The following is a 13,577-nucleotide window of genomic DNA, read 5'->3' as shown; positions in this document are numbered from 1 at the left end:
AGTCACTTTTGTGTTTATATTGCAATTGCAAGGGAAACTCATTTAAAAACCTGTAAACTTAGAATTGTAAGATGTAAACTTGGAATCATGAGATTTTGTGTCAGCATTGTGAGATAAATAGTTGAATGAAATAAACCTATTTATATATTTTATTTCATTCAAATAATGGAAAATGCTTCAGTGTTTCTTGTCCTTTTGAGTTCTTATAGCTTTGCTTATCTAAATTGGAAAGACATAGTGGATGGAAGCTTATTCATCAGTTTAAACCCAAACGTTTTTAATCAACAATAGTAATTCACTAAGGTGTAACTTTAAGCATTCATTTGTAATGAGATATTCTACTGGACCTCAGCAACCAATTTTAAACTGAATGGGTCGAATGTTTATATAACCGTCTGAGAGGAGCATTTTGCTAATGATGTCTCTGTGTTTATATTCTCATGCTATGGCTGCTGTAAATAGACCACACGTCTTTTCTCAGGGTTGGTTTCGCTGGCCTGGCTGTTTTATTTGAAGGTGACTCACTGGAGTGTGACCGATGCTTTTGTGATGTTGTCCCAGGGTGTGTGTTTGTGTGTTTATGTGAATGCCCATGGGTCTGTGTATGTGTGTGTTTGCAGGGTAACCAAATCACGGCCTGAATGTCAACGTGAAACCTCGAGAGGAGAGACACCTTGCGAAGGAGGGTAAATGTTTGAGGTGACATCAATTGTGAGTTTGGACGATAAGTTTGACACGTGTTCGTACTGTGTGAGAAAGAAAACAAGGTAACTAAGAAACCAAAAAAGTATTCTTCTGTGTTATCACTGTGAAAACACTCTTTTGAAACCTTATAAAATCAAATTTACCTTCTAGGCACATCTATTGTTTCTGAAAATCACCCACTTTTCTTAGAAGATTTATCCCAGTCCATTTCAGTCTCTATTTTCCTTCTGACTGCATGACTGGACTTTCAAACACGGTGCTGACAAATCGCCCCAGAGTAAACTGTGTACGGAGGGTCCGATACGGCTCCGTATGGAACAGAAAACCGCTTTGTCATTGTGTGTGAACATGCACAGACCACATGAACCTAATGAGCAATGCCTGGAACCCTCCCACACTTGCTGGCAAAGAGCCGTCGTGCTGCTCCGCTGTTTTCTTGGGGAAACATTGAAAGGAGGCTAAAGTAATATTTACACAAAAGCAGCACTCTGGGATTTCATTTCCATATTAGCTGACAAAAACACTCGAGATTAATTTACACAAACAGCTAGATTTTAGTAAGGCTTGCCCATCTTTCACTCACTGTTATGACAGCTAAGACTATTCTATTCTAAAGCTGTTCCGAGATGTTTCAGCATGTTGCTAGGTGGCTTTTAGGTGTAGATGGTTGCTAATATGTAGCTGTGAGGTTGCTAATGTGTTATAAGTGGTGTTTAGCATGTTGCTTGGTGGTTTCTCGGTATGGATGGTGGCTAATATTTCTGTAACAGTATGCTAAGGTGTTCTGAGAGGTGTTTAGGATATTCCTATGAGGTTGTTAAGGAGTTCTGGGTGGTTAGTAGGTGCGGAAGGTTTCTAAGGTGTTGCTATGAGGTTATTATAGTAATGCTGAGGAGTAATAGGCAGTTAGTAGGTATGAAAGGTTGCTAAGGTGTTGCTATGAGGTCTATTATGGTATTGCTAAGGAGTTCTACAGTAGGTGTGGAAGGTTGCTAAGGTGTTGCTATGAGGTATATTATGGTATTGTTTAAAAGTTCTAGGTGGTTTGTAGGTGCAGAAGGTTGACACATTGTTGCTATGAGGTTTATCATGGTATTGCTTAGGACTTTTAGGTGGTTGGTAAATGCAGAAGGTTGCTAAGGTGTTGCTATGAGGGTTATTATGGTATTGCTAAGGTGTTCTAGGCTGTTAGTATGTGCAGATGGTTGCTAAGGTGTTGCTATGGAGTTTATTGTGATATTGCTAAGGAGTTCTGGGCTGTAAAGAGGTGCGGAAAGTTTCTAAGGTGTTGCTATGAAGTTTATTATGGTATTGCTAAGGAGTTCTAGGTGGTTAGCAGGAGTGGTAGGTTGCTAAGGTGTTGCTATGAGGTTAATAATGCCATTGATAAGGAGTTCTAGGCGGTTAGTAGGCGTGGAAGGTTGCTAAGGTCATGCTATGAAGTTTGTTTTGGTATTGCTAAGGAGTTCTAGAAGGTTAGTAGGTATGAAAAGTTGTTAAGATGTTGCTATGAGGTTTATTATTATAGTGTGTATATATATATATATATATATATATATATATATATATATATATATATATATATATATATATTATAGTTTATTTTAGTATTGCTACAGAGTTCTAGGCAGTTTGTAGGTGGCGGAGGTTAATAAGGTATTGCTATGAGTTTTATTATGGTGTTGCTAAAGAGTTCTAGGCAGTGTGTATGTGTGAAAAATTGCTAAGGTGTTGCTATGAAGTTTATTATGGTATTGCTAAGGAGTTCTAGGTGGTTTGTAGATGCAGAAGGTTGCTAAGGCGTTGCTATGAGGTGTATTATGATATGGCTAAGGAGTTCTAGGCTGTTAGTATGTGCAGAAGGTTGCTAAGGCATTGCTATGAGGTTTACTGTGGTATTGCTTAGGAGTTCTAGGTGGTTTATAGATGCGGAAGGTTGCTAAGTTGTTGCTTGATGATTTCTCAGATTTTTCTGGCTTCTACCATAGGTATGGCTTGGGTCTCATCTTAAATGCAAGGAATTTTCAGCCGTTTTATCATCCACCAGACATATGTCTCATCGATTATAAAAGGTACAGCAACTCTCCTCAAATATAAGCAATAATAATAGTGACTATTTAAAAAATAGTAATTTTCTGACAGTCCTATTTATACTTTGTTCATCCTTTTTATATTTCTGGTCATTGTTCAAAAAGTGTCAGGCCTTGGTTTCATTGAGGGAGACTGTTTTGCTTTTAAGCTGTTGGAAATATGGACACGTCTTACATTGAAATTGTTGAATATATGCCAATACATGTTTATAGTTTATTATAATATTTCTACAGAGTTCTAGGCAGTTTGTAGGTGGCCGAGGTTGATAAGGTGTTGCTATGAGTTTTATTATGGTGTTGCTAAAGTGTTCTAGGCAGTGTGTATGTGTGAAAAATTGCTAAGGTGTTGCTATGAAGTTTATTATGGTATTACTAAGGAGTTCTAGGTGGTTTGTAGATGCAGAAGGTTGCTAAGGCGTTGCTATGAGGTTTATTATGGTATTGCTAAGGAGTTCTAGGCTGTTAGTATGTGCGGAAGGTTGCTAAGGTGTTGCTATGAGGTTTATTATGGTATTGCTAAGGAGTTCTAGGCTGTTAATATGTGCGGAAGGTTGCTAAGGTGTTGCTATGAGGTTTACTATGGTATTGCTAAGGAGTTCTAGGTGGTTTGTAGATGCGGAAGGTTGCTAAGGCGTTGCTATGAGGTATATTATGATATGGCTAAGGAGTTCTAGGCTGTTAGTATGTGGAGAAGGTTGCTAAGGTGTTGCTATGAGGTTTACTATGGCATTGCTAAGGAGTTTTAGATGGTTTGTAGATGCGGAAGGTTGCTAAGTTGTTGCTTGATGATTTCTCCGATTTTTCTGGCTTCTACCATAGGTATGGCTTGGGTCTCATCTTAAATGCAAGGAATTTTCAGCCGTTTTATCATATCAGTTTTATCGATTATAAAAGGTACAGCAACTCTCCTCAAATATAAGCAATAATAATAGTGACGATTTAAAAAATAGTAATTTTCTGAGAGTCCTATTTATTCTTTGTTCATCCCTTTACATTTCTGGCCATTGTTCAAAAAGTGTCAGGCCTTGGTTTCAGTGAGGGACACTGTTTTGCTGTTAATCTGTTGGAAATATGGGCATCGTCTTACATTGAAATTGTTGAAAATATGCCAATTTGAGAATTTAGTTAGTTTTCCGATTAGATAAGTCTGTTTGTGCATTTCCTGTTTTCAAGTTGTATAAACGGTGAAGTAAAAGACAATACCTAAGGTGAAGATATAGAAACCTGACTTGTAGAGCATGACTGAAGACAACATTACTGGCACGTCCACACACACACACACACACACACACACACACACACACACACAATAAGCAAGCTATTAGAAAGCAGGAAAATCATATGTGGCGAAAACAGGCCTGAGGCACATCCTATCTGCTTACCTAAACTGACAAATTACACTTATAGCTGTATGCGTTGGAGTTTACAGATGTAGCTTGGGCAGCATGAGGTTTAATTTAGCATGTTTAGCCTCATTATAGCCGATGTGGTGTGAATTAATGTTTGACTCATAACCCGTCCTGCATGATTGTGGAATAAAATGATGAATACCTCAAATTGTTAAAAAAAAAAATGTATTGCTTTTCTTAGTGATCAAATTATGCATTTTGTCTGGCAGACAGTAAAAAAACATTCCTTAGACTCACATTAAGAAAAAGGACCTGAACCACCCAGAACTGTCTGGAATAGTGACAACAAGGCAAGAACCACTCATATTTTCTACAGAAAATATAATAACGTTATAATGGCCTGCTGTTACCTATTTTTTTTGTATTTTTCATAATATTATCTTTAGTATACTGAGTATACAATATGCTGATTTGAAGACAAAAGTGTTAATTTGTCTCAAAAGACTGATTTTATATACAATAGATGACCATAAACTATTCATAAACTCGGATCGAAATCTTGCCATGAAGAATGTTTGCGGAAAGTGTTTGTGTGACTGAATCTTTCCACTAACAGCCACTCACATGTCATTCCTGTCCTACGCAGCGCAGCGAAACAACAGATTTATATCTTCCTGAACAGTCTACGATTTAATTCCCATTTCGGTATCAGGGGAAAAACATTGTGCCAAAAAGCATTTGAACACTTGAGCTTCACAAAGAAAATGTCTAAATGTCATTGCGTTAAATTTGCGAGCAAATCCTACTAGAGTTTTCCCAGAATTAACTTCACTTTTCCAAGGCATTTTTTCAAATTACTTGTAATCAACTGGTCCCAAGGTGATTTTAGAGGATGTATGAAGTCAGTTCCCCTCAAGATCACACAGGTGTAGTTCTTCACATTAGCTATGAACGTCATCCAGAGTCTTGCACAACCACAAAGTGCATCTATACTGTTTGTCTATAGTTTTATCGTCATAAACATACTATAAACTTGTTTTTGTAAAAGGTTTAGCTTGAAAAGTAAAAAAAAAAAAAAAAAAAAGCATTTGTTTTGATATTTTGTTACGTAATGCTTTGACATTGAGACATTTTAGGTGTGGCTTAAGTGTGTAAACACTTATAGGCCTATAACAATAGTAACAGTTACAGTAACTACAATAACTATGCATAAACACATATCAAAAGCAATAAGTCATAACTATTTTTGTGTGATTACAGTAAATGACCTCTAATTATGTTAGTAATACACCACTAAAATTATTTTATAATACAGATTTCTACCATAGCGCAAGTTTTAAAACATATTTTTAAAGAAATCTGAAATAAATGTGTTTACACAACTCCATAGTATGAACAACTCTGCAATTGTACCAAAATGCAGCCGAGTGAGGGTGCAATGCTTCTTTATTTGTTTTCTCCGGTCCACCTTAAGAGCTCTCCTGTGTTTATGATTTCCTGAAAACTTTTCCAACCAATCACAAAGCGCCCAGCATACCTGCCTAGCGCTGTCGCGCTTCTGATTGGTCGACGCTCAGAACGCTCAGCCAGTCTGCTGCTTGCAAGCGCTGTTTGGAGCCACTAGAGAATGACAGCTCGAAAAAAACAAAAAAGGAAGAAGGAAAATTTGTTCAGCTCACGCCATTGCCATTCGCTGTAACTTTCGGAAACTTTTCGCCTTCATTTTAAGCTGCTTTCGGTCTAAAGAACCGACTCCGACAGGACTTACATCTGGACTGGACGTATTCGTCTCTTGTTTGTGTGCATGTGAGAGGATTTACCTGAATAACGCTCACTTCCATCGACATTTAAAGGAAACTGAGGGGATTTTACGTGCTAGTCATATTTTAAACACTTCTCAGAGACACCAGACAACCATGTCGGGGGGTATCGGTATATATGCGGTCAAGAAACGGAAGAAGCCCGTTCAGAAAATGTAAGTTTTTGTGGGAACTCTCACGTTCAAGTTCAAACCGCGCTCGCGTCTTGCGCTTCAAGGTTATTTATACAACGTAAAACAATTTCGAACGTCTATGTAATGTTTCTCTGTAACATTCTGGCTATAGAATGGAGCGCGTTCCATTCAGCAAATACTACAGTGTGTCACTTGCTGTATAGAACGTTCTGAACTATGTTTGAAGGTGACTAAGTTACTATATGCATATGATATCTTAAAAAATCGAATTGCTTTATATAGAAAAGGCTTTATGAAACACTATATATATGTATATGTGTGTATATATATATATGTTTTCATATTTGCCTACACATAAACAATTAGGCTAATGAACCTTTGTACTAATGTTTTGGTTTACAAAATGACTCCCTGAGGTGATTTCTGACTTTCTTATGAATCCCATGAGGATTTCGTTTCCTGTAAAAACAAACAAAAATGCAAAATGTAAAACTTAATTTTAATTTCTGCCAAGAACACTGTGGTTTCAAAGCACAACGAGTTTGTTTTCTGCCAGTTGCATTGAAGACATTTGAGTCACTAAACTGAGCAAAAGCGACAATTGCTGCGATTAATTTGATGGCTGGAAACGAAGTTGTTGTATAATGATGAAAACATTGTGTTTGTTGAATCCTAAACAAAAGAAAGTCTGAATTTGACCCATTTCTGCATCCGTCGGGACACCTTAAGATTCGGGCTTGGTGTGTATAGTTCTGGGTCTGGCATGGAAATAGTACTCTTGTATTAATCATAATCAAGTTGAGAGTTGGCGGCGCTCTCACGCGATGCTTACACGAGGGAGGGGTGAGCCGGGGGGAGTATGTTATTGTAATCTGATATAGTCTTTTTTCACATCATGAGAACACAGTTTTTTGTTTTTTTTTTTCCAACTTTTTACTTTTTTTTTACTTGCTCCCCCTCCTCAAATTAACATATTTTTAAGTCACGCAAACTCTTACGCAACTGTGGTGGAACTGGCTGAAAAGCCAAAGCACGCCTTTGAGTTGTTGTAGGAGCTTGCTGATGCTCTACTTTCAAGATTTTGCAGATAGTTTGGTCGGGGAAAAATGCAGTTGTCTTGGAGAACGACTTTATGGGAGCAGGCATATGCTTAATGCATCTGGTTTAGTTCGGTGCATAACTTCTGTTGCACAGAAACATTGATTTGTGTCACTTCTAGAACACACTAACTTTACTTTTCTTTATGTAGAGCTAGCTTTCTCGCTTTACATTTACAGTGCTCATGTTACATATGTTGCATGCAAATACAATAGATCACAATAGTAGGGATGCCAACAAAGCACACAGTTTCATATTAACTAATGTACACTGTAGAAGCAGTTTGTGAGGTGGTCCGAATAATACCAAATGGTCAAATCAAGCATATTGTTTATTATTAGTAGTATTCTTTCTTTTTTTCTAGGACAGTGGCACTATTTAGAAAGTTGGCAACTGGCAGTATACAATTAGAGGTAAATAATTAGTTTTAAGCAAATGTTTTTAGCTTAATTTGTTATTCAGCATCAGGGTACCAATAAGTATATGCTGTTTTTTAATAGTAGCAGTTGCACATGTAAGAACAAAACATAAAAACATGTTTCCATTTTAATCGCACAACAACTAGTAATATTTTGATAAAATGTAACAAAAATATATTCAAAAATGCTTCTCCATATTAATTTTCAGATGTAAACATACAAATATATTATGTATTAATATATTTTTCGTAAATTCTCTTAAAAATAGGACCCTGGGCTACAAAACCAGTCATAAGTTGTCCAAATTAAGTTCTCAGCAATGCATAATACTTATCAAAAATTAGGTTTTGATATATTTACGGTAGGAAATTTACAAAATATCTTCATGGAACATGATCTTTACTTAATATCCTAATGATTTTTTGGCATAAAAGAAAAATCGATAGTTTTGACCCATACAATGTATTTTTGGCTCATGCTACTTATGACTAGATTTGTGGTCCAGGGTCAATCAGTCAATATAGCTATAAATAATATGATTTAATGTCCACAAATAAGTTGTATGCAAATTGCTCACCTTAAAATGAACACTTATTTGCATAATTTGCATTCAAAATTAACGAAAACAAAAATGTGTGATTTCTGTTGACAATGTGATTGAAACTTTTGTCAGTCTGCCAATTATTTGGCCAAAGATTTTACTACACTTGGTTATATGAAAGTGTCTGAATGTCTGAAGTGAGCTGCAAAAGCTAAAAAATATGCATTGAGAATATAGCAATATGCATTTATGGTCACTAGATATCAAGTCAAAATGGCTCTTTAGGGTACCAACTGCACATTTTCACAGTGTACTCAAGTAATCCTGCAACATGAACACTAATGTAAAGTGTGACATTTTCTTCTAGGTTTAAGTGTTTATTACTTATTTATATCACTTAAGTTGATAGACAGGAGGCATTTGTGTGATAATTTGATGTGCACTCAGTGTATTTGGCCTGCAAACTGTCCCATAAGAGTGCAGTGGCGTAGAACCCCATACCTGTTGACAGCCCCGTCAGGCCCACCCACTGCTTTATGTGTATATTACAGTCGACATTGGCGCAGGAGACAGACGACCTTTGCACGGTATGTCCACACTTCAGAATAGCTTCTTGCTGGAGCTTGAACTGCAGTGTGTGTTTAAGCATGCTGATAGACGTCCAAAAGAGCCAGTAGGGTGGCGAGGTGCTGGAGCAGCCAAAGACTGCGATTGACACAAAGAGGGTATTGAGAGGGAGTGTAACCAGACTCCTGGCTTCACACCGCCATAGCTGGAAGTTGGAATGCCGCAAAACAGTAGAACCTCTCTCTCTCTTTCTCTCTCGCTCTAAAGAACCTTGTCAAGATTTCCTCACTTCTAATCTATGCGAAAACAAAAACATGGGCGCAAGTAATGAACCGGCTAACCTCATCCTTTTGCTGAAAACTGTTGGAACTTCAACTGGAAGTTTTCAGCATCTCAACGGCGGGTTGAGAAAGTCAGCATGACTTTGAAATTGTTTGGAAAACTAATGCAGCCTTGCTGAATGAAATCTGTTTATTACGCGAAAAAACTTCCAGACCTTAAACTTTTGAACGGTAGTGTGCAAATATTTTCCTAACAGTTTAATGTCAAAAACATAGGCGCAAATAATGAACCACGGAACCTCGCTCTTCTATTGAAGACTGCCAGAACTTCAAATGGAAGTTTTTCAGCATCTCACTGTGGTTTGGGAAACTCAGCATGACATTGAAATTGTTAGGAGGAGTAATGCAGCAAATACTAACATCTAACAGATGTCTTAAAATGAAAATAGTTGCAAATATGCCAACGTGTATGGCAATATATGCCAATATGTAAGTTTCCTTTAAACTGCAAGATGATTGGGTTTTCTGAGCAAATGGAACGACCTGAATCTACTTTGAAAGGTTCTTTATTGGCATTGATGGTTCCATTCCACTAAAGGTTCTTTATAGTTGAAAAGTTCATCATATTATTAAAATGTTCCTGTTCTTTTAAGAACTACACTCCAGGTTACAAAAGGGTGTTTTTGCAGTGATGGCATAGAAGAACATTTTTTTCCTAAAGAACCTTTCAGTGAACAGTTCTTAATGAAACAATTTGAAGAACAAACTAAAAATCTAAAGAAACTTTTTTGACTATAAATAACCTTTTCTGCATTTAAAAGGTTCCTTGGATGTTCTTCATGGAACCATTGATGCTGATAAGGAACCTTTATTTTTTAGATTCTCCAAAAAAACCTTTCAATAAATTCATTGAAAGGTTATTTGAGGAATCTAAAATGGTTCTTCTACACCATTGCTGCGACAGCCCCCTTTAGGAACCTCTATTCTTAAGAATGTAAAGCAGTTTTTGGTGTAAAGAGTCTTGTTGAGACATTTAAAAAGAATAGTTGATCCAAAATGAAAAATTTATTTTATTCGCTTTTCTTTGGAACCTAAAAAGAAGATATTTTGAAGATGCTTTACTTTTTTTTTTTTTTTTTTGGCCCTTAAAGGTTCTTTATTGGCATTGATGATTCCATGAGGAACATCCCATTGAACCCTCCCATTCCACAAGAGTCTTTATAGTGGAAAGAAGTTCTTCAGATTATTTATTTATTCTTGTTCTTTTAAGAACTACACTCTTAAAAATAAAGGTTCCAGTGATAAAGGGTGCAGTGATGGCATAGAAGAACTATTTTTGGTTCCCCAAAGAACGTTTCAGTGAATGGTTCTTAATGAACTAATTTGAAGAACATTCTACAAATCTAAAGAACCTTTTTTAACTATAAAGAACCTTTTCTGCATTTAAAAGTTTCCTTGGATGTTCTATGCTAAAATGGTTATTTTACAGCATTGCTGCGAAAACCCCTTCAGGAATCTATATTTTTAAGAGTGTAAAGCAGTTTTTGGTGTAAAGAGTCTTGTTGAAATGTTTCAAAAGAACAGTTCAAGATGTTTTACCTTTATTTGGCCGTACAATGAAAGTCATTTCTAGTCACACAGGTGAGTAGATTGTAACTAAGTTAATTTTTTTTTGATGAATAATCCCATTTGAGTTTTAATTACGCAAAATGGCTTAATTTACTCCTTTGAGCTCAACCAAATTGCAAAATGGACTTTGAAATCAACAGGGTTATTAGTTCTAATTCAAACATTTTACAGACTAAAATACAGACTTAAATACAGATTTGAGTGAATAAGGATCAGCTGGTTTGTTTATTGCTCACATGACCGTCCTGCCTTCAGCCGTGATGTAAGGCAGTTTGCACCTTGACAAAGCGCCTTAGAAAAGGCATGTTTACTGCACCATGCCTTCAAGATGGGTATTTCTGGCACTGGAGCTCGGGTACATTGATACAAGGCTTTGATGTGTGTTGAAAGAAATTTGGGTCAGCACCAGAGCAGAGCGTCCCTCCCTCATGGACTAGAGTTTCGGCCTAGCCGTCACTTCAAATACCCACAAATCGTGTCTTGAGGAAGGTATGAGGAAAGCAGACACTCGATAATGATGCTGGTGTGTCTCCGTTCGGTCAGATAAACTTTGCAGACTCAAGTGTGGTGACAGAACTTGAATTGTACCCATTGAACTTAGGAACAAGGTGGTATAGCTAGAAAAAGTTTATATTTGAACAACTATGTTTTTATTAAAAGGAACCCCAGGTATTAAGACTTATGTGGTGTAGATTTATAGTATGTAAAAAAAAAATTTGGACAATGGTGGGTAGGGCTGCAACTAACGACTATTTTAATAGTCGACTAGTCACCGACTATTGAAACGATTAGTCGACTAATCGGATAATTATTAAATTTTTCTCAAATTTAGCATGAGATTGCTTTAATTATGTGGAAAATGATAGTAAACACAAGAAAGAAGGGGGTACTTAAATAAAAAATGCATATTTTATTGAACTTTGCTGCTGATAGGCCAATTCATACTAAAAGTAAATAAAAATGCCCTGTCTAAAACCATTTAGGCACAGTGCTTGGTCAGTACAGACATAAATGCATAAATTAAGAAACTCTATAATCTTTTTAAAGGACAGGCACATTTGTTTTATAAGAAAAAATAAATTAAAATCAAGTAAACATTTTCTTCCTGTAAGTCAGGGGCAGGCACATCAGCAGCAATAATACCGTAAACAAAAATGTATATCCAAAACACAACGTATTGGCTTCCATGTTATTTAAATCTTACCGAGGCCAGCCAAACTCCGTTTCATTCAACTGTCCGACGTGCTTTCTCTTTAAATGTTCGTGCATCACAGAGGTGCTGCCGTGATGCGCAAGGACTGCTTTACAAACCATGCAGGTAATCTTTTTATTCGCCGTAGCAGGCTAAAATGCTCCCAAACTTTATGCCTGTTTCACACATACTCAGTCTGCATTGCGTCTACAGTCCGTGTGCGTTACGTATGCGGTGCAGAATCAGCACGGACTCGTTTTGCGCTCACACAGAACGCGTTTACAGTCCGTACATTGTGAACGTTGTAATCCGTTAACATGGGTGTGGAAAAAAAATACGCACTGCAGACGGAGTATGTGTGAAACAGGCGTGTTTTGGTACGCGCAGCTGCTGCATTCAGTGCATTGGACGCCGCCATTTCTGTATGTTATCGCTCAGCATAGAAGCTAATGCCTATGTGCGACTCTCGGCAGAGAGATGCCTCACTCGGTCGGAAAAAACATGTCTGGCGACAACATCGACAATGAAATTCATTGTCGACTATTTCTATTATCGATTTTTGTCGACAACGTTGACGAATCGTTGCAGCCCTAATGGTGGGGTGCCATTATTTCAATGATGTCAAATGGTTGCACTCGTGAGCTACTGGCACTACCTGTTGCTATTTTTACCGCAACACAACTCGGAATAAGCAATAAAATACTGATATAATGCCACATTGTGTGGCCTTTGGTTATAGTTGTAAGCTTTTACTGCTTTTCCTAAAGACCAGCATCATTGTTCTCTCCACTTTAGCCCTGATGCCTTTGAGGCTTTTAGTAGACCACAGCTATTGAAAGAGCTTAAAAAAAGCATTTGGCTTAAGCAGATGCTCATATCCATCACCTGTAAGCTCTTTCAGTAGCTGTGGTCATCATATCAGTATTTAATTTTACATGTTGTGTTGTGGTAAAAATGGCAACAGCTAGCACCAGTAGCTTTCCGAGTCCAACCTTTTTACAGAATCGAATCTTTCATGGGTTTTCTACTGTGAATTTCAGTAAGAGACACCATTTATGTTATATTTTGCCATACAAGTCTTGAAGAAGCTACTTCAATTGACAGTTTATGATTGTTTTAGAATCTTCACAATAGCCTTTTAGAATCTGTTTGTGTTTAAATTAAAGACGCTACTGAAATATTGAACTCAGTGTAGTCTAATGACACAATCTTAAAGAAATGTACAGTACGGGCCAGATTTTATGATTAATTAATATATCTCGCAGCCCCAACTGACCTTCTAGGTCGCAGTGGCTGGCGCAGTGTGATGCATTGAATGCATGCCATTGGAGCCAATTTTAGTTCTGTTCTTTTTTTCCGCAACTCGGATTTTTGATCCAAACCAGATGTGGTTGAGCTTCAGCTGAGGTTATCGGGTGGAAAACAACCACTGTTGGCCGAATTTCCCCGTTTCTTTCTGATCTCAGAACTGTTTTCATGTTTTCACGCAAAAGGAGTTTGGTAACTGGATGAGGACGACTCAAGTTTGAGGTAAAAACACTACCATGAAAAGTGTGCACACTCTTCATGATCTTCAAAAGCTTTTTAATAAATAAATAATGTTAAATTTATGGTGTGTGTGTACAATACAGTAATAGTCATAATAAAGAATGAGAAGTTAGTCCAAACTTTAGACTAGTGTATCAACGCACAACTTTCTCTGTAATAAGGATGTGGAAAAAACGAGACAGAGATTTGCAGGAATGTACCATG

General features: G+C 37.1%; 1 protein-coding gene across 1 annotated transcript in view; it reads left to right on the top strand.

The window, feature by feature from the left end:
- Nucleotides 1–5,811: 5,811 nt before the first annotated feature.
- Nucleotides 5,812–13,577, top strand: part of ahr2 (aryl hydrocarbon receptor 2) — a 72,520-nt gene continuing 64,754 nt past the window's right edge. The window contains 1 exon segment of the mRNA XM_073844889.1: nucleotides 5,812–6,119. Coding sequence (XP_073700990.1) covers nucleotides 6,061–6,119 — 59 coding nt within the window. The 5' untranslated portion in view covers nucleotides 5,812–6,060.

Source organism: Garra rufa, chromosome 7 (genome assembly GCF_049309525.1).
Source record: "Garra rufa chromosome 7, GarRuf1.0, whole genome shotgun sequence".
In the NCBI taxonomy this organism is placed as follows: Eukaryota; Metazoa; Chordata; class Actinopteri; order Cypriniformes; family Cyprinidae; genus Garra; species Garra rufa.
Note: the sequence above shows the minus strand (reverse complement) of the source record. Positions and strands in the feature narration are given on the sequence as shown.